General features: G+C 46.3%; 1 protein-coding gene across 9 annotated transcripts in view; it reads left to right on the plus strand.

The window, feature by feature from the left end:
• The window catches only part of STXBP5L (syntaxin binding protein 5L), a 419,668-nt gene that overhangs the window by 328,558 nt on the left and 70,686 nt on the right, over positions 1 to 20,424 (plus strand). For 5 of the 9 annotated variants that reach the window (XM_075334850.1, XM_075334854.1, XM_075334853.1 and 2 more), the window contains one exon: positions 10,457 to 10,507. The exons of the other annotated variants lie outside the window; for them this stretch is intronic. In XM_075334850.1, coding sequence (XP_075190965.1) covers positions 10,457 to 10,507 — 51 coding nt within the window. The remainder of the gene's footprint in view (positions 1 to 10,456; positions 10,508 to 20,424) is intronic. 9 annotated transcript variants of the gene reach the window in all.

The following is a 20,424-nucleotide window of genomic DNA, read 5'->3' on the forward strand; positions in this document are numbered from 1 at the left end:
GACAAGACCATCAATCCTGTACTTGACCAGACGAGACCATCAATCCTGTACTTGACCAGACGAGACCATCAACCCTACACTTGACCCGACGAGACCGTCAACACTGTATTTGACCCGAAACGACCATCAATGCTGCACTTGACCCGAGGAGACCATCAAATCTGCACTTGACCAGACGAGACCATCAGACCTGCACTTGACCAGACGAGACCATCAAACCTGCATTTGACCAGACGAGACCATCAGACCTGCACTTGACCAGACGCGACCATCAACCCTGCACCTAACCAGACGAGACCATCAATCCTGCACCTAACCAGACGAGACCATCAACCCTGCACTTGACCAGATGAGACCATCAACCCTGCACTTGACCAGACGAGACCATCAACCATGCACTTGAGCAGATGAGACCATCAACCCTGCACTTGACCAGACGAGACCATCAACCCTGCACTTGACCAGACAAGACCATCAACCCTGCACTTGACCAGAAGAGATGATCATGATGGTCTCCCCCAGTGTGTTCTGCCATCACTTCCGTCCTCCATACACTCAGCATTAATACTGTGGAGCATCCATAAAACGTATCACGTGTTCACTGCCTGAACTTCGTTAATCATCCTCCCTGATGAAGTGTTTGACCTTTCAACAGCACATTAATGGGAGTAGCAATTTTCAGTCATAATTAATATTAGTACTCTGACCATCTCACCGGGCGCGGTGTCTCAAGTGCTGACCATTAATTCCCATGCTCATGGTTTAGGCCACTTATAGGTCAGCTAATGAGCTCCCGGTGTCACTAATGTAAACAGGGCGCACTCCGAGTAATTAAGAGCGCTCCATACGTCCCGGAGTCGTCATTACCCGCGATATGACAGGAATTTATTAATGCAATTAAAGAGTATTTTCCCCAGATTGATTTACCTTCCAGGATGCTGCCGCGCGATCATGTTCCCAGAAACGCATCTGGATAATTGAAGGCAGAATTATACCATATCTGTAAAGAAATAAAAAATGATCGGAGAGCGAGCGCACAGCGATGGCTGAAGCAGATACGTGGGAAGCCGCAAGGAACAGCTCAGGAAATGTAATGAGCGCAGAAGGTCGACGCGGTAAATGCTAAATGACAGATGAAAGGCAATGCCGGGAAACCGCTAAAGTAGATAATCTGAGAGAGGAGCAGAGCACGCAGGAGAGGAGAGGGTCCGTGTCACCAGCCGATAAGACCTGATGAAGATGTATTTATCTTCTCCTGGAGCCCCGTTATCTGCCCTGCAGGTGGAAAGTCTGAGAATGAACAGTCCACTCATTATACCCCCCGACTCATTATACCACCCGACTCAGTATACCACCCGACCCATTATACCACCCGACTCATTATACCCCCCGACTCATTATACCCCCCGACTCAGTATACCACCCGACTCATTATACCACCCGACTCATTATACCACCCGACTCATTATACCACCCGACTCATTATACCACCCGACTCATTATACCACCCGACTCATTATACCACCCGACTCAGTATACCACCCGACTCAGTATACCACCCGACTCAGTATACCACCCGACCCATTATACCACCCGACTCATTATACCCCCCGACTCATTATACCACCCGACTCATTATACCACCCGACTCATTATACCACCCGACTCAGTATACCACCCGACTCATTATACCACCCGACTCATTATACCACCCGACTCAGTATACCACCCGACTCATTATACCACCCGACTCATTATACCACCCGACTCATTATACCACCCGACTCATTATACCACCCGACTCATTATACCACCCGACTCATTATACCACCCGACTCAGTATACCACCCGACTCATTATACCACCCGACTCAGTATACCACCCGACTCATTATACCACCCGACTCAGTATACCACCCGACTCAGTATACCACCCGACTCATTATACCCCCCGACTCAGTATACCACCCGACTCATTATAACACCCGACTCATTATACCACCCGGCTCAGTATACCACCCGACTCATTATAACACCCGACTCATTATACCCCCCGACTCAGTATACCACCCGACTCATTATACCCCCCGAATCATTATACCCCCCGACTCATTATACCACCCGACTCATTATACCACCCGACTCATTATACCACCCGACTCATTATACCACCCGACTCATTATACCACCCGACTCAGTATACCACCCGACTCATTATAACACCCGACTCATTATAACACCCGACTCATTATACCACCCGACTCATTATACCACCCGACTCAGTATACCACCCGACTCATTATACCACCCGACTCATTATACCACCCGACTCAGTATACCACCCGACTCATTATACCACCCGACTCATTATACCACCCGACTCATTATACCACCCGACTCATTATACCACCCGACTCAGTATACCACCCGACTCATTATACCACCCGACTCATTATACCACCCGACTCAGTATACCACCCGACTCATTATACCACCCGACTCATTATACCACCCGACTCATTATACTACCCGACTCATTATACCACCCGACTCATTATACCACCCGACCCATTATACCACCCGACTCAGTATACCACCCGACTGATAAAGGAAAGTGATAAATCCCCACAAATCCCAGAGAGAAATATTCAACGTGAACCGTCACCATCCAACCCGAAATGCGTCGGACTGAGGAAGTAACGTGTGTCTATTGAGCGTGTTCTACATTCTAAATCGTGACTGATATGTGAGGAATAGGGGTCTTATATAGTCACTTCTCAGGACATTCCCACCATCCATTGCTTATCAAACCCTCCTACCTCTCTTGTCTTTAGAGTAAAGAGTGATAATCCTGCCCAAGATAATACCTAGAGTGATAATCCTGCCTAAAATACTACCAAGAGTGATAATCCTGCCCAAGATAATACCAAGAGTGATAATCCTGTCCAAGATAATACCAAGAGTGATAATCCTGTCCAAGATAATACCAAGAGTGATAATCCTGTCCAAGATAATACCAAGAGTGAAAATACTGCCCCAGATACTACCAAGAGTGATAATCCTGCCCAAGATAATACCAAGAGTGATAATCCTGTCTGATATAATACCAAGAGTGATAATCCTGCCCGATAAAATACCAAGAGTGATAATCCTGCCAATATAATACCAAGAGTGATAATCCTGCCCGCGATAATACCAAGAGTGATAATCCTACCCAAGATAATACCAAGAGTGATAATCCTGTCTGATATAATACCAAGAGTGTTAATCCTGCCAGATATAATACCAAGAGTGATAATCCTGCCGATATAATACCAAGAGTAATAATCCTGCCCGCGATAATACCAAGAGTGATAATCCTACCCAAGATAATACCAAGAGTGATAATCCTGTCTGATATAATACCAAGAGTGATAATCCTACCCAAGATAATACCAAGAGTGATAATCCTGTCTGATATAATACCAAGAGTGATAATCCTGCCCGATATAATACCAAGAGTGAGAATCCTGCCGATATAATACCAAGAGTGATAATCCTGCCCGAGATAATACCATGAGTGATAATCCTGTCTGATATAATACCAAGAGTGATAATCCTGCCCAAGATAATACCAAGAGTGATAATCCTGCCCAAGATAATACCAAGAGTGATAATCCTGTCTGATATAATACCAAGAGTGATAATCCTGCCGATATAATACCATGAGTGATAATCCTGCCCGATATAATACCAAGAGTGATAATCCTGCCGATATAATACCATGAGTGATAATCTTGCCCAAGATACTACCATGAGTGATAATCCTGCCCAAGATACTACCATGAGTGATAATCCTGCCCAAGATACTATCAAGACTGATAATCCTGCCTAATATAATAACAAGAGTGATAATCCTGCCCAAGATAATACCAAGAGTGATAATCCTGCCCAAGATAATACCAAGAGTGATAATCCTGCCCAAGATAATACCAAGAGTGATAATCCTGCCCAAGATAATACCAAGAGTGATAATTCTGCCCAAGATAATACCAAGAGTGATAATCCTGCCCGATATAATTCTAAGGGCGGCTTTGCATGTTGCAACATCGTAGTATGTAAAGCCTAGATGATACGATTAACGAGCGCAAAAGCGTCGTTATTGTATCATCGGTGCAGGCTCCGACTTTTTCATAATTACGCTGCCGCGACAGGTACGATGTTGTTCCTCGTTCCTGCGGCAGCACACATCGCTGTGTGTGAAGCCGCAGGAGCAAGGAACATCAGCTTACCTGCATCCCGCCTGCAATGAGAAGGAAGGAGGTGGGCGGGATGTTTACATCCTGCTCATCTCCGCCCCTCCGCTCCTATTGGCCGCCTGCCATGTGACATCGCTATGACGCCGCACGACCCGCCCCCTTAGGCAGGAGGCGGGTCGCCGGCCAGAGCGACGGTCGCAGGGTAGGTGAGTGCATGTGAAGCTGGCATAGCGATAATTTTCGCTACGCCAGCTATCACAAGATATCGTACCTGCGACGGGGGCGGGGATTATCGCGTGCAACATCGCAGCATCGGCTTGCGATGTCGCAATGTGCAAAGCCCGCCTAAGAGTGATAATTCTGCCCGATATAATACCAAGAGTGATAATCCTGCCCAAAATACTACCAAGAGTAATAATCCTACCCAACATCATACCATGAGTGATAATCCTGCCCAAGATAATACCAAGAGTGATAATCCTGCTCCAGATACTACCACAGAGGGAGAATGTGTCCTGGACTCACACTTGTCTGTAAATTACGATAGTCCTTATAATTTCTGTGCAAAGTATTTCCAGGTAATAAGCATAAAAAGTCTAAAAAAAAACCCATAAAAGTGCTGAGCAGCTGAGCAGACGGCTCTGACAAGGTGACCCTGAGACGCACTTATCCTCTGCTACAGAGCCGTGTGATGGTTCTTTCTCTAGAGAACATCTTCACTGCTTCTTCCTAAACCTCTGGGATCCATCATACGTCCACCAACTATTGAGCGGGCAGTGGTGGACACTCAACGCATTTGTGCCAAGAGACTTACACCGATCATCTCTCTGTGAATTTCTCCAGCTCTTTCAGTATAAGGAGCTTCATATAAAAGAATCTCATGCCAAAGAAACCACCGGGGATCCTTAACCATGGCCTTCAGGTCTCCTCAACGTCATCAATATAGAGGAACAACCGGGAGATCCTGTGTGCCCGGGAGCTTGTCTAACACTGCTTTGTGCAGCGGTGCCTTTCCACATCTTTCCTCTTGACTTGATAATCATACATTATCAGCTTTGGGAAAAAACATGATTTTGGGATACGTTGTCGGGTTGTATCTATACTACATGTGTCCTTGTGTGGCCAATCAGTGGTTGACGTGAGGATTGCAGTCAGTCCAGGGGTTTCTTAACCTGCAAAAGAGTGAGAAACGAGATTCGAGAAGGTAAGTGTCGTCATGTCTAAAAATTATATAAGTATACTATATACATTGCTTTGAAAAAGTATTCATACCCCTTGAACGTTTTCAAATTTTTCATGTTAGCCCAAAATTGTTTAAAAGAACCGAAGTCCTCAGTGGTTGATACCTTTTAATGGCTAACTGAAAAGATGGTAATAATTGCAGCTCCAGACTACTCCGGTCTCTTCATCAGGCATGGTATAACACAAAATCTGAAGAGTCACATATTTATACACAACAGGACATAGAATGGGGCAGTAAGAAAAAACAAAAAAACAAGTTATGTGAAGCAGAACTATCTCTATGGCGGGGGGGGGGGGGGGGGGAACTGTTGTGGCCATAAATACTGCTGCAGTTCAGTGTGAAAGTTTTATTGTCCTCTGATAAGGGTCTGGTCCAGGCTGTGACGCGCTCGGATGGGACTCGGTTGTTTTCTTCTTTAGTAAACCAAAGAAGAAACCAACCGGGTCCCTCTTGTAGTCACCTGCAATCCACATCTGGAGGTGTTTGGAGGAGCTGCACGGAAACTACAACCATTACTGCAAAAACATGCCCGGTTACAATCTATTTTTCCAGACCCCCCACTTCTGGGTTTTAGGAGCCCCCAAATCTAAGAAGCATCATTGTCAGAAGCTCCCTGTCCTCTCTAACAACAACAGGAACATTCCCTGAAACCAGAAAACATGTAAGACCTGTCCATTTATACCGACAACGGACAAGATAAAGATTCCCAGATCACATCAGGACTACAAGATCCCAGGTACCTTCAGCTGCACCACAACCAATGGGGTGTACTTAGTTATATGTACCAAATGTCCAACTGGGGTCTGTATGTAGGGGAGACCGGACAACAGCTCAGGACAAGGATGAATTCTCACCGCCACACAATTAGAGAAAAAAGGATGGATCTACCTGTGGCCAAACATTTCTGTAACCCCGACCTCAGCATCATGGATATGAAATTGCTGGTGTTAAAAGGAAATTTCAAGTCCCAGAGAGACAGGAGACTATGGGTGTACTAACTTATGGTGACCAGTGACACATTCAGGGCAGGGATGACGGTGTCTCATGGATTCATGTCTTTTTACATCAGTTAGGGTACTTTCACACATCCGGACTTTTGCTCTACGGCACAATACGGCGTTCTGCAGAAAAACCGCAACCGGCTTTTGTAACGCCGATTGCGGTTTTTTTTGCATTGACTTACATTAGTGCCGCATTGTGCCGTAGGGGCTTGCGTTCGGTCCGGTTTTTGCCGCATGCGGCAGATTTAGCCGATGCGGCGGCCGGATCGAACGTACCCTGCAACGTTTTTTGCTCCGGCAAAAAACACCGCATCGCGCCGCATCCGGCCGCTGCGGCGCATTTTTCAATGCATCCCTATGGAGGCCGGATGCGGCGCGATGCGGAAAAAAACGCATCCGGTCGCCGCATGCGGTATTTTCCACTGCGCATGCTCAGTAGCATGCCGCAACCGGAAAAAACCGGACCGGCCGCATGTAAAAACTGATGCAAAGGATGCGGTGTTTTCACCGCATCCGTTGCATAGTTTTCACAGCCGGATTGAGCCGCAGGGCTCAAACCGGATGTGTGAAAGTAGCCTTAAGAGATGTGCTCCTCTGACCATCCGAGCGCGTCACAGCCCGGACCAGACCCTGATCAGAGGACAATAAGCATCCGAGCGCGTCACAGCCCGGACCAGACCCTGATCAGAGGACAATAACACTTTCACACTGAACTGCAGCAATATTTATGGCCCCACAACAGTTTGCCCCCTGCCATAGAGAGAGTTCTGCTTCACATAACTTGTTTTTGTTTTTTTTTGTTGTTTTTTTTACTGCCCCATTCTAAGTCCTGTTGTGTATAAATATGTGACTCTTCAGATTTTGTGTTATACTGATCCTGATGAAGAGACCCGAGTAGTCTCGAAAGCTGCTATTATTACCATCTTTTCAGTTACCATTAAAAGGTATCAACCACTGAGGACTCTGTTCTTTTACACAATTTTTATCTCTACTGGCGAACACGGTACAAAGATATATTTTAGGCTACTTTCACACATCCGGATTTTTGCTCTGCGGCACAATACGGCGTTCTGCAGAAAAACCGCAACCGGCTTTTGTAACGCCGGTTGCGGTTTTTTTTGCATAGACTTACATTAGTGCCGTATTGTGCCGCAGGGGCTTGCGTTCGGTCCGGTTTTTGCCGCATGCGGCAGATTTAGCCGATGCCGCGGCCGGATCGAATGTTCCCTGCAACGTTTTTTGCTCCGGCAAAAAACACCGCATCCGCCCGCTGCGGCGCATTTTTCAATGCATACCTATGGAGGCTGGATGCGGCGCGATGCGGAAAAAAACGCATCCGCTCGCCGCATGCGGTTTTTTCCACTGCGCATGCTCAGTAGCATGCCGCAACCGTAAAAAAACGGACGGGCCGCATGTAAAAACTTATGCAAAGGATGCGGTGTTTTCGCCGCATCCGTTGCATAGTTTTCACAGCCGGATTGAGCCGCACTGCTCAAACCGGATGTGTGAAAATAGCCTAACCTGTATCATGTTACCCAAAAATTTAAGTGTGTTTTATTAGGATTTATGTGACACCGACACAAAGTACAAGTATTTATGATGTGTAAAGGACATGATACGCGGCGTCAGCACTTTGTTGGACAACCTTTCTCTGTCTTGCATTAGTATTCAGCCCCCGGAGTCAGTACTTTGTAAGACCACTTTTCTCTCTCCTGCATTAGTATTCAGCCCCTGGAGTCAGCAATTTGTAGGACCACCTTTCTCTGTCTTGCATTAGTATTCAGCCCCTGGAGTCAGTATTTTTTAGGATCACCTTTCACTGTCTTGCTTGTATTAGTATTCAGGCCCAGAGTCAGTATTTTGTGGGACCACCTTTCTTTGTCTTGCATTAGTATTCAGCCCCTGGAGTCAGTACTTTGCAGGACCACCTTGCTCTGTCTTTTGGGGTCTCTCCAGCTTTGCTCATCTAGAGGTGACATTTTCCTCTTCTCGCTCGGTGAGGTTGGATGGAGACATCTCTGATCGGTGATTTTCTCGTCTTGTCTCAGATTCTCGGTGGATTTGGGTCTGGACTGTGACTCGGCCACTCACACACAGGAATATGCTCTGATCTGACCCTCCATTGTAGCTCTGCAGGATGATGAGGGTCGTTGTCCTGCAAGAAGGTGAAGCTACGCCCCAGTATCAGGTCTTCTGCAGCCTCTAACAGGTTTTCCTCCAGGATTATCCTGTATTTAGCTCCATCAATCTTCCCATCAACTCTGACCGGCCCCTGCCCCTGCTGAAGAAAAGCCTCCCCACAGCATTATGCAGCCACCACCATGTTTGACAATGTGGATGGTGTTTTCAGGGTGATGTGCAGGGCTAGTTTTGTGCCCTACCGTTTTGCAGTTAGACAAAGCTCTGTTTTGGTCTCTTCTGACCAGAGCCCCTTCCTCCACTGCTTGCTATGTCTCCTACATGACTTCTTGCTTTCATAAATGTCTTTTTTTATTGCTGCTGTTCCATGAAGATCAGATTTGTGGAGTCTATGACTAATAGTTGTCCTGTGGACAGATTCTCCCTGAGCTGTGATCTTTGCGGCTTCTCCAGGGACCAGGGGCCTCTTGGTTGCTTGAATCAATAGTGTTCTCCTTCTTGGGGTGTCAGTCTCAGTGGACGGCCATGTCTTGTAGGTTTGCAGTTTTCCCTTTCTCCTTCCGTTTTTGGATGATGGATTGTACAGAGTTTTGTGAGATGTTCAGAGCTTGGGCTATTTTCTAAACTCTGCTTTCCTCCCCTTTATCCCTGACCTGTCTGGTGGGTTCCTTGGTTTTCATGCTGCTGGTTGTTCCCTGACCTGTCCGGTGGGTTCCTTGGTTTTCATGCTGCTGGTTGATCTCTGACCTGTCCGGTGGGTTCCTTGGTTTTCATGCTGCTGGTTGATCCCTGACCTGTCCGGTGGGTTTCTTGATTTTCATGCTGCTGGTTGATCCCTGACCTGTCTGGTGGGTTCCTTAGTTTTCATACTGCTGGTTGATCCCTGACCTGTCCGGTGGGTTCCTTGGTTTTCATGCTGCTGGTTGATCCCTGACCTGACTGGTGGGTTCCTTGGTTTTCATGCTGCTGGTTGATCCGTGACCTGTCCGGTGGGTTCCTTGGTTTTCATGCTGCTGGTTGATCCCTGACCTGTCCTGTGGGTTCCTTGGTTTTCATGCTGCTGGTTGATCCCTGACCTGGCCGGTGGGTTCCTTGGTTTTCATGCTGCTGGTTGATCCCTGATCTTCTCACACAAACCTCTGAGGTCTTCACAGAACAGCTGTGGTTATACTGAGAAGAAATCCCCCAGGAGGAGGCGATGTGCGGATTATGTGACTTCTGGGGGTGACTGGTCACTCAGGATTTTATTTAGGGGATCAGACAACAGGGGGCTGAATACTAATGCACTTCACAATGTTCATATTTATATGTAGAAAATATTTAGAAAGCTAGGAATGATTTCGTTTACACGTCACAGATACTTGTACATTTACGTTTGTGGGTGAAATGTGAAAACTTTTTCGAGGCACTGTAGCCTATAAGTATGTAGAGGAGACTCCTCCTGGGCCCGGTTCATAGCCACAAACCTCTCTTCTCCTGGTAAGTATGGGGCACTCATCTCCCCGAACCTCCCATCCCTTATAGATGACATGGCCATTGTTCACCTCGGATGAATCTGTGTTGCTTGCAGAGAGGGGAGCGCGGTGTCGGTCCATACCCTCTATCATGGAGCACTGGTTCCCCAAACCACTAAGCAGAAGGAGCGCCTCTTGTACCCCTACTGCAGTGTAAGACGCGGGGTGATGTCTTCTGCCCAGTGTGGTCCATGGTGGTGGTTCTGGTTGCCCTCTGTGTGTCATGCCGCCCCTGCCTGCACATGTTGTCATTTTTTATTTGTCCTTCTTCGCTTTGCTTTGGCATTTAATAACGACCTTTCTCCTTTTTCTGTTGTTTCAGTTAAAGGATCAAGAAAGTTAAGTCTGCCAACAGATCTTAAGACTGATCTTGGTACGGTAGGCCAAAGCCAACAATTTGTAAAGCTTCCTCACTCTCATTTGGCAATTCAACCAAACCCATGAGATGTCAAGACGTCCTTCCAATGCTTGGCTTGTGGAGGCTTTCCTGTCCATGCAGTCCTCCTGTTGGCAGCATCCGCAGCATTTCCGCTTGTGTATAACACCCATATTCCTGCATTGTGTAATTCATTTCTGAGCAGACACACATTGGAGAAACCAGTATGACGCCGCCGCCATGTCCATTACCATGTCTGTAACCGCGCCTCACCCACTAACCCAACATGATGCCACCTGCGCGAGCCCATAGTGGAGCTGTATTACTCAGTGTATATACGGTATATATACAGCAGGGGGGAAACAGTATTTAGTCAGCCACCAATTGTGCAAGTTCTCCCACTTTAAAATATGAGACCGGCCTGTAAGTGACATCAGAGGTGACCACAACTATGAGAGATAAAATGAGAAAACAAATCCAGAGAATCCCCGCCTCTGATTTGGAAGATTTTTTTTTGCAAATTATGGTGGAAAATAAATATTTAGTCTCCTAAAAACATGCAGGATTTCTGGCTCTCACAGACCTGTAACTTCGTCTGTAAGAGGCTCCTCTGTTCTCCACTCATTACCTGTAGTAATGGCTCCTGTTTGACCTTGTTATCCGTATAAAAGACTCCTGTCCACAACCTCAAAAAGTCACGCTCCAAACTCCACTATGGTGAAGACCAAAGACACTAGAAACAAAATTGTAGCCCTGCACCAGGCTGGGAAGACTGAATCTGCAATAGGCAAGCAGTTTGGTGTGATGAAATCAACTGTGGGAGCAATAATAAGAAAATGTAAAACATACAAGACCACTGATAATAATCTCTCTCGATCTGGGGCTCCACACAAGATCTCACCTTGTGGGGTCAAAATGATCACAAGAACGGTGAGCAAAAATCCCAGAACCACACGGGGGGACCTAGTGAATGACCTGCATAGAGCTGGGACCACCATAACAAAGGCTACCATCAGTAACACACTACGCTGCCACGGACTCAGATCCTGCAGTATCAGACGTGTCCCCTGCTTAAGCCAGTACATGTATGGGCCCGTCTGAAGTTTGCTAGAGTGTATTTGGATTATCCAGAAGAGTATTGGGAGAATGTGATATGGCCTGATGAAACCAAAGCAGAACTGTTTAGTGGAAACACAACTCGTCATGTTTGGAGGAGACAGAATGCTGAGTTGTATCCAAAGAACACCATACCTACTGTGAAGCATGGTGGTGGCAACATCATGCTTTGGGGCTGTTTCTCTACAAAGGGACCAGGGTGACTGATCCGTGCACATGAAAGAATGAATGGGGCCATGTATCGTGAGATTTTGAGTGCAAACCTCCTTCCATCAGCAAGGCCATTGAAGATGAAATGTGGCTGGGTCTTTCAGCATGATAATGATCCCAAGCACACCACCAGGACAATGAAGGAGTGGCTTCATAAGAAGCATATGAAGGTTCTGGAGTGGCCTATCCAGTCTCCAGATCTCAACCCCATAGAAAACCTTTGGAGGGAGTTGAAAGTCCGTGTTGCCCAGGGACAGGTCCAAAACATCACTGCTCTAGAGGAGATCTGCATGGAGGAATGGGCAAACATACGACCAACAGTGTGTACCAACTGGAGGAATGGGCCAATATACCCCCAACAGTGTGTGCCAACCGGAGGAATGGGCCAACGTACCACCAACAGTGTGTGCCAACTGGAGGAATGGGCCAACATACCGCCAACAGTGTGTGCCAACCGGAGGAATGGGCCAACATACCGCCAACAGTGTGTGCCAACCGGAGGAATGGGCCAACATACCACCAACAGTGTGTGCCAACCGGAGGAATGGGCCAACATACCACCAACAGTGTGTGCCAACCGGAGGAATGGGCCAACATACCGCCAACAGTGTGTGCCAACCGGAGGAATGGGCCAACATACCACCAACAGTGTGTGCCAACCGGAGGAATGGGCCAACATACCGCCAACAGTGTGCGCCAACCTTGTGAAAACTTAAAGAAAACGTCTGACCTGTGTCATTGCCAACAAAGGATATAGAACAAAATATTGAGAGGAACTTTTATTGACCAAATACTTATATCCCTCTCATAGCTGTGGTCACCTCTGATGTCAGTTACAGGCCGCTCTCATCTTTATAAGGGGGAGAACTTGCACAATTGGGGCCTGACAATACCTCCCTCTCCCCCGTATGTATATACACCCACTCTGCTGCACAATGAATGTCTGACTTTGATGTGTTTGATATGTGAGGATGATGGACACTTATGGCTACATGAATGCAGCTCCGGAGGACACCGCAGTGACCAGAGACTCTGATTATTACTGTCAGCATCATCAGCTTCACATTACAACTCATTCACTTCCCTCCAGGAGATGTAACATGCACAGACACATAACTCCTCTGTATGTGCACAGTGACTGCACCAGCAGAATAGTGAGCGCAGCTCTGGAGTATAATACAGGAGGTAACTCAGGATCAGTAATGTAATGTATGTACACAGTGACTGCACCAGCAGAATAGTGAGTGCAGCTCTGGAGTATAATATAGGAGGTGACTCAGGATCAGTAATGTATGTACACAGTGACTGCACCAGCAGAATAGTGAGTGCAGCTCTGGAGGATAATACAGGAGGTAACTCAGGATCAGTAATGTATGTATACAGTGACTGCACCAGCAGAATAGTGAGTGCAGCTCTGGAGTATAATACAGGAGGTGACTCAGGATCAGTAATGTAATGTATGTACACAGTGACTGCACCAGCAGAATAGTGAGCGCAGCTCTGGAGTATAATACAGGAGGTAACTCAGGATCAGTAATGTACAGTGGGTACAGAAAGTATTCAGAGCCCTTTAAAATGTTCCCTCTTTGTGTCATTGCAGCCATTTGGTAAATTCTCATTAATGTACACTTTGCTCCCCATCCCCCATCTTGACAGAAAAAAACAGAAATGTAGACATTTTTGCAAATTTATTAAGCAAGAAAAACTCAAATATCCTATGATCATAAGTATCAGCCCCTTTGCTCAGTATAACACATGGTGATAAGTATTCAGCCCCTTTGCTCAGTATAACACATGGTGATAAGTATTCAGCCCCTTTGCTCAGTATAACACATGGTGATAAGTATTCAGCCCCTTTGCTCAGTATAACACATGGTGATAAGTATTCAGCCCCTTTGCTCAGTATAACACATGGTGATAAGTATTCAGCCCCTTTGCTCAGTATAACACATGGTGATAAGTATTCAGCCCCTTTGCTCAGTATAACACATGGTGATAAGTATTCAGCCCCTTTGCTCAGACACTCATATGTAACCTACATGCTGCCATTTCCTTGTGATCCTCCTTGAGGCCTGCAACACACATCCGTGTTTCCGGTACGTGTTTGGTACATTTTTGCACGTACCGGAGACACGGAGACACGTTGACCAATATTACCCTATGGGTGATGGCACACACACGTAAAATCACACGGAACGTGTGTCCGTGTGGTTAGTACGTGTGTGCGTTTTCCCACACGGCCGACATGTCCGTTTTTGGCGGTCAGCACGCAGGCACGGACCCGCTAAAGTCAATGGGTCCGTGCCTGTTGGACGGCACACGGAGCATGTCCGTGTTCAGCACGTACCGTCCGTGTGCTTTTTTAAACGAACGATGTCGGGTTTTTTTTTTTTTCTTGTTAAATGTCAGTCTACTTACCTTTTTTTCTGCTGTTCTCAGTCATCATCCCTTTGGCGCTCGGTCTGTATCTTCCCCTGTCGCATACTCACCGATCCCCGATCATCAGCGCGGCGAGGAACAGCTGTGCCAAAGATACGCGGCTTCAATTAATTTGAAAATGCCGGCCGCTCATTAATCAATCTACTATTCCCTGCTTCCCCCACCCACAGGCGCCTATGATTGGTTGCAGTTAGACACACCCACACGCTGAGTGACAGCTGTCTCACTGCAACCAATCACAGCCGCCGGTGGGCGGGTCTATACTGTGCAGTAAATAAATAATTAATTTAAAAAAACGACGTCCCCCCAATTTTGATATCATCCAGGGTAAAGCCATACAGCTGAAGGCTGGTATTCTCAGGATGGGGAGCTCCACGTTATGGGGAACCCCCCCAGCCTAACAATATCAGCCAGCAGCTGCCCGGAATTGCCGCATACAATAGCTGCGACAGTTCTGGAACTCTACCCGGCTCTTCCCGAGTTGCTCTGGTGCGTTGGCAATCGGGGTAATAAGGAGTTAATGGCAGCAACCCATAGCTGTCACTAAGTCCTAGATTAATCATTGCAGGCGTCTATGAGACACCACCAATGATTAACCTGTAATTTAAAGTGAATAAACACACAACGAAAAATCCTTTATTTGCAATAAAAAACACTAACAAATACCCTCTTTCACCACTTTATTAAGCCCCAAAAACCCATCCATTTCCGGCGTAATCCACAGAGGTCCCGCGTCGCTTCCAGCTCTGCTACATGAAGGTGACAGGAGCAGCAGAAGAACACCGCCGCTCCTGTCAGCTCCATGCAGCAACTGAAGTGAGCCGCGCATACACGTACGCATACACAGCCATTCCACACGCACACACGGCTCGCATACACCATCACACGGATGTCATACGTACCGGAGAAACGCCCATGAAAAACAGAACACGGACCCGAAAAACGGACCGTGTCACACGTACGTTTTTTATGCGGAAGTGTGTTTTAGGCCTGAGATGGTTCTGCTCCTTCATTGGAGTCCAGCTGTGTGTAATTACACTGATAGGACGTGATTTGGAAAGGCGCACACCTGTCTATATAAGACCTCACATCTCACACTGCATGTCACACCAAATGACAATCATGAGGTCAAAGGAACTGCCCAAGAAGCTCAGAGCGTTTGAAAGGTTTAGAGAAATAATTAAAACTTAACTTTTAATACTACAGTTAAAATTGAGTACCCAATGACCTACAACACACAAAAAGAAAACCTGTGTGAACAGCTACCACGGTGCTTTGTGATGGATGTGTTCAAAACAGACATATATAACCGTCACAAGAGCCACCGATCACATCTCCAAGTATACAGCAGAGTGCAAAAACAACATAAAATGTGACACCGAGAAATAGAGGAACGGTCTCACCAACTGATGTCCTGAAACCAGTACCATTGCTGGGATAGTTCACGAGGGGGACAGGCAGCAGCTGCCACACATTACTGGTACCGGTCTCAGGACATCAATTGGTAACCATGAAAGCATCAATGCCGATGTGACCCAGAGAGACTGCCAAGGAGAGTGTGAGCAACCACCAAAGTGAATCACCAAGAGAAATGTGACTGAAGGTGACCATCAAAGTGATTGATTCCATGAATGACCAAAGTGATTGATCCCAAGAATGACCACCAAAGTGATTGATTCCATGAATGACCATCAAAGTGAGTGATTCCATGAATGACCACCAAAGTGATTGATCCCAAGAATGACCGCCAAAGTGATTTATCCCAAGAATGACCACCAAAGTGTTTGATCCCATGAAGAACCATCAAAGTGATTGATCCCATGAGTGACTATCAAAGTGATTGATCCCAAGAATGACCACCAAAGTGAGTGATTCCATGAATGACCATCAAAGTGAGTGATCCCATGAATGACCATCAAAGTGATTGATCCCATGAATGACCATCAAAGTGAGTGATCCCATGAATGACTATCAAAGTGATTGATCCCATAAATGACCACCAAAGTGATTGATCCCATGAATGCCCACCAAAGTGATTGATCCCATGAATGACCACCAAAGTGATTGATCCCATGAATGACCACCAAAGTGATTGATTCCATGAATGACCATCAAAGTGAGTGATTCCATGAATGACCACCAAAGTGATTGATCCCAAGAATGACCGCCAAAGTGATTTATCCCAAGAATGACCACCAAAGTGTTTGATCCCATGAAGAACCATCAAAGTGATTGATCCCATGAGTGACTATCAAAGTGATTGATCCCAAGAATGACCACCAAAGTGAGTGATTCCATGAATGACCATCAAAGTGAGTGATCCCATGAATGACCATCAAAGTGATTGATCCCATGAATGACTATCAAAGTGATTGATCCCATAAATGACCACCAAAGTGATTGATCCCATGAATGCCCACCAAAGTGATTGATCCCATGAATGACCACCAAAGTGATTGATCCCATGAATGACCACCAAAGTGATTGATCCCATGAATGGCCACCAAAGTATTTGATCCCATGAATGACCACCAAAGTGATTGATCCCATGAATGACCATCAAAGTGAGTGATCCCATGAATGACCATCAAAGTGATTGATCCCAAGAATGACCACCAAAGTGATTGATCCCATAAATGACCACCAAAGTGATTGATCCCATGAATGACCACCAAAGTGATTGATCCCATGAATGACCACCAAAGTGATTGATCCCATGAATGGCCATCAAAGTGTTTGATCCCATGAATGACCACCAAAGTGATTGATCCCATGAATGACCATCAAAGTGAGTGATCCCATGAATGACCATCAAAGTGATTGATCCCAAGAATGACCACCAAAGTGATTGATCCCATAAATGACCACCAAAGTGATTGATCCCATGAATGACCACCAAAGTGATTGATCCCATGAATGACCACCAAAGTGATTGATCCCATGAATGACCACCAAAGTGTTTGATCCCATGAATGACCATCAAAGTGATTGATCCCATGAATGACCATCAAAGTGATTGATTCCACGAATGACCATCAAAGTGAGTGATCCCACGAATGACCACCAAAGTGATTGATCCCATGAATGACCGCCAAAGTGATTGATCCCATGAATGACCGCCAAAGTGATTGATCCCACGAATGACCACCAAAGTGATTGATCCCATGAATGACCACCAAAGTGTTTGATCCCATGAATGACCATCAAAGTGATTGATCCCATGAATGACCATCAAAGTGATTGATTCCACGAATGACCATCAAAGTGAGTGATCCCACGAATGACCACCAAAGTGATTGATCCCATGAATGACCGCCAAAGTGATTGATCCCATGAATGACCGCCAAAGTGATTGATCCCACGAATGACCATCAAAGTGAGTGATCCCACGAATGACCACCAAAGTGAGTGATCCCACGAATGACCGCCAAAGTGATTGATCCCATGAATGACCACCAAAGTGATTGCTCCCATGAATGACCACCAAAGCGATTGATCCCAAGAATGACCACCAAAGTGATTGACCCCACGAATGACCATCAAAGTGAGTGATCCCACGAATGACCACCAAAGTGATTGATCCCATGAATGACCGCCAAAGTGATTGATCCCATGAATGACCATCAAAGTGAGTGATCCCACGAATGACCACCAAAGTGATTGATCCCACGAATGACCACTAAAGTGATTGATCCCATGAATGACCATCAAAGTGAGTGATCCCACGAATGACCATCAAAGTGAGTGATCCCATGAATGACCACCAAAGTGATTGCTCCCATGAATGACCACCAAAGTGATTGATCCCATGAATGACCACCAAAGTGATTGATCCCATGAATGACCGCCAAAGTGATTGATCCCATGAATGACCACCAAAGTGATTGATCCCATGAATGACCGCCAAAGTGATTGATCCCAAGAATGACCACCAAAGTGAGTGATCCCATGAATGACCGCCAAAGTGAGTGATCTCAAGAATGACCACCAAAGTGATGTGACCAGGACCAATGGCACCTGTCTGTGATACCTTATGGGTGCAGCGTCGAAATTTCTGATAAAACCAGATGAGACAGATGGAAACTTTATGTGACTGGCGCACTTGGGATGCTCAGTTGGCGCCCCTCTGTAGACTTGTCAGCCAGGTTCCCTCTTCTGCGGCTGCCGCACTTTACATCAATATTTTGTGCTCCTTTTGGTGCTTTACTTAAAGGCTAAAGATTTTCTACAGCTACCCCGGCTGGCCTTGATAATGTGAGAGAAATACACCCTCTATGCCACTGGAACTCCAAATTAATAAGATTTGATTAATGAGCGCTCGGGAAAGCAGTACAGCACTCGCTTACTATGGTGTACTCAAAGACTTCAGCTTTTATTAGTGCATGTGGCCAGGTTATATAAGGTCACAAAGGAAAAATTGGCTCAACTTATGAGCCAATACGAATAAAAGGGGCATGAGCAGAAATGTGACCCGTCCCCGTCCATTCAGTGTTATCCATCACTATGACATCAGAGGTAAGTACAAGATGGATTCAAGAGAACGAGATGAATTCTATTCTGTCACAATCCCCCCTTTTGTAACCAATTATGTGTATTTCAGGAGGTATATAGGAGTGCGCTCCCCGCATCCTCAGGACTTTCCTTCCTCAGTTTCCTACCTGGATACCCATAATTATATCACAACACTATTGGATCTCCTCTGGTCTTGGGTCCGTAATATACCACCAGGAGATCTTTGACAGGATTTCCCTTACACATGGATCTGATTACCTTCATATATAAGACCTACAAAAGAATACTGAAACTCATATTCAAAACAATAATTTGTATTATTGAAAATTGTTAAAAAATTACAGAAAGTAATATGAGGTAGGGGGGGAGGAGAAGGGGACGAGAAAACAGTAACACAGAGTAGCACTTTTACAGCTACCATAGTATCACACAACACAAATTCCGTTCCATACAGGTGTGTGTTATCCCTGAGAGTAACCCACTTCAAGCCTTGAACTAATTGGCTGGTTCAGGACAGAAAATGTTTCTCCCACCATGAGTCCTTGTTTTTGTCATGTTCCTATAACCATCACTTCCTTACTTTGGCTATTTCCCGTATATCAGCCCCAATCTGGAGATGTCCCATAGCATCCTATATGAGATAGTCCAGCACTATGTGTGTTGTGACCCTCATTCTGCTGGTGCTGTGACTCTTTACAGCGGCTGCTCTGGATCCAGATGGGTTTTCCCTCAAGCTTCATGTAAGTTGCTGTGGTCGGGAGAAGCTGGATCGGCCCATCTGATCTTGGCTGATGGCTCTTTCTCACTTGTCTTTTTCGGATCACCCCGTCTCCTCCTTTACCATCTGTATTTTTACCTTTAATGTGCCATTCAGCTTTTCCACCTTCCCACTGCTCTATGGATGGTAAGGAGTGTGGAAAGCCGCTAATTCCAACATACTGTAAGATCTTTATAATGACCCCCTCCTCCTATAAAATATGCACTTTTACCACTTCCAGAATCCAATTTTTACATACCACCTCCTTAAAGAGTTTTTCAGCAGGGCCTGAACTAGGGTCACTACAGCAGGATGTTGCTCCTAGCAACCAGGAAAACAACTGCTGTAGGAAGGAGGGAAATAGGAGTGCAGCAAAGCCCAGACAGATGTTGGTGGTAGGGGACTCTATAATTAGGCGGACAGACAGGGTCATCTGTCGCCGAGACCGTGAATGCCGAACAGTGTGTTGTCTGCTGGGTGCTCGGGTTCGGCATATTGCGGATCGGATAGACAGATTGCTGGGTGGGGCTGGGGAAAACCCAGCGGTCCTGGTGCACATTGGTACTAATGACAAAGTTAGAGGCAGGTGGAAGGTCCTTAAAAATGATTACAGGGAACTAGGAGAGAAGCTGAAGTCCAGGACCTCCAATGTGGTGTTTTCAGAAATACTACCGGTGCCACGAGTGTCAGTAGAAAGAATGCGGGAGCTTAGGGAGATAAATATGTGGCTTAGAAATTGGTGCAGGAAGGAAGGGTTCGGGTTCATGGAGAACTGGGCTGACTTCTCAGTCGGCTACAGGCTCTACGGTAGGGACGGGCTGCACCTCAATGGGGAAGGTGCAGCTGTGCTGGGGGAGAAAATGGTCAGACGGATGGAGGA

Source organism: Anomaloglossus baeobatrachus, chromosome 2 (genome assembly GCF_048569485.1).
Source record: "Anomaloglossus baeobatrachus isolate aAnoBae1 chromosome 2, aAnoBae1.hap1, whole genome shotgun sequence".
Lineage (NCBI taxonomy): Eukaryota > Metazoa > Chordata > Amphibia > Anura > Aromobatidae > Anomaloglossus > Anomaloglossus baeobatrachus.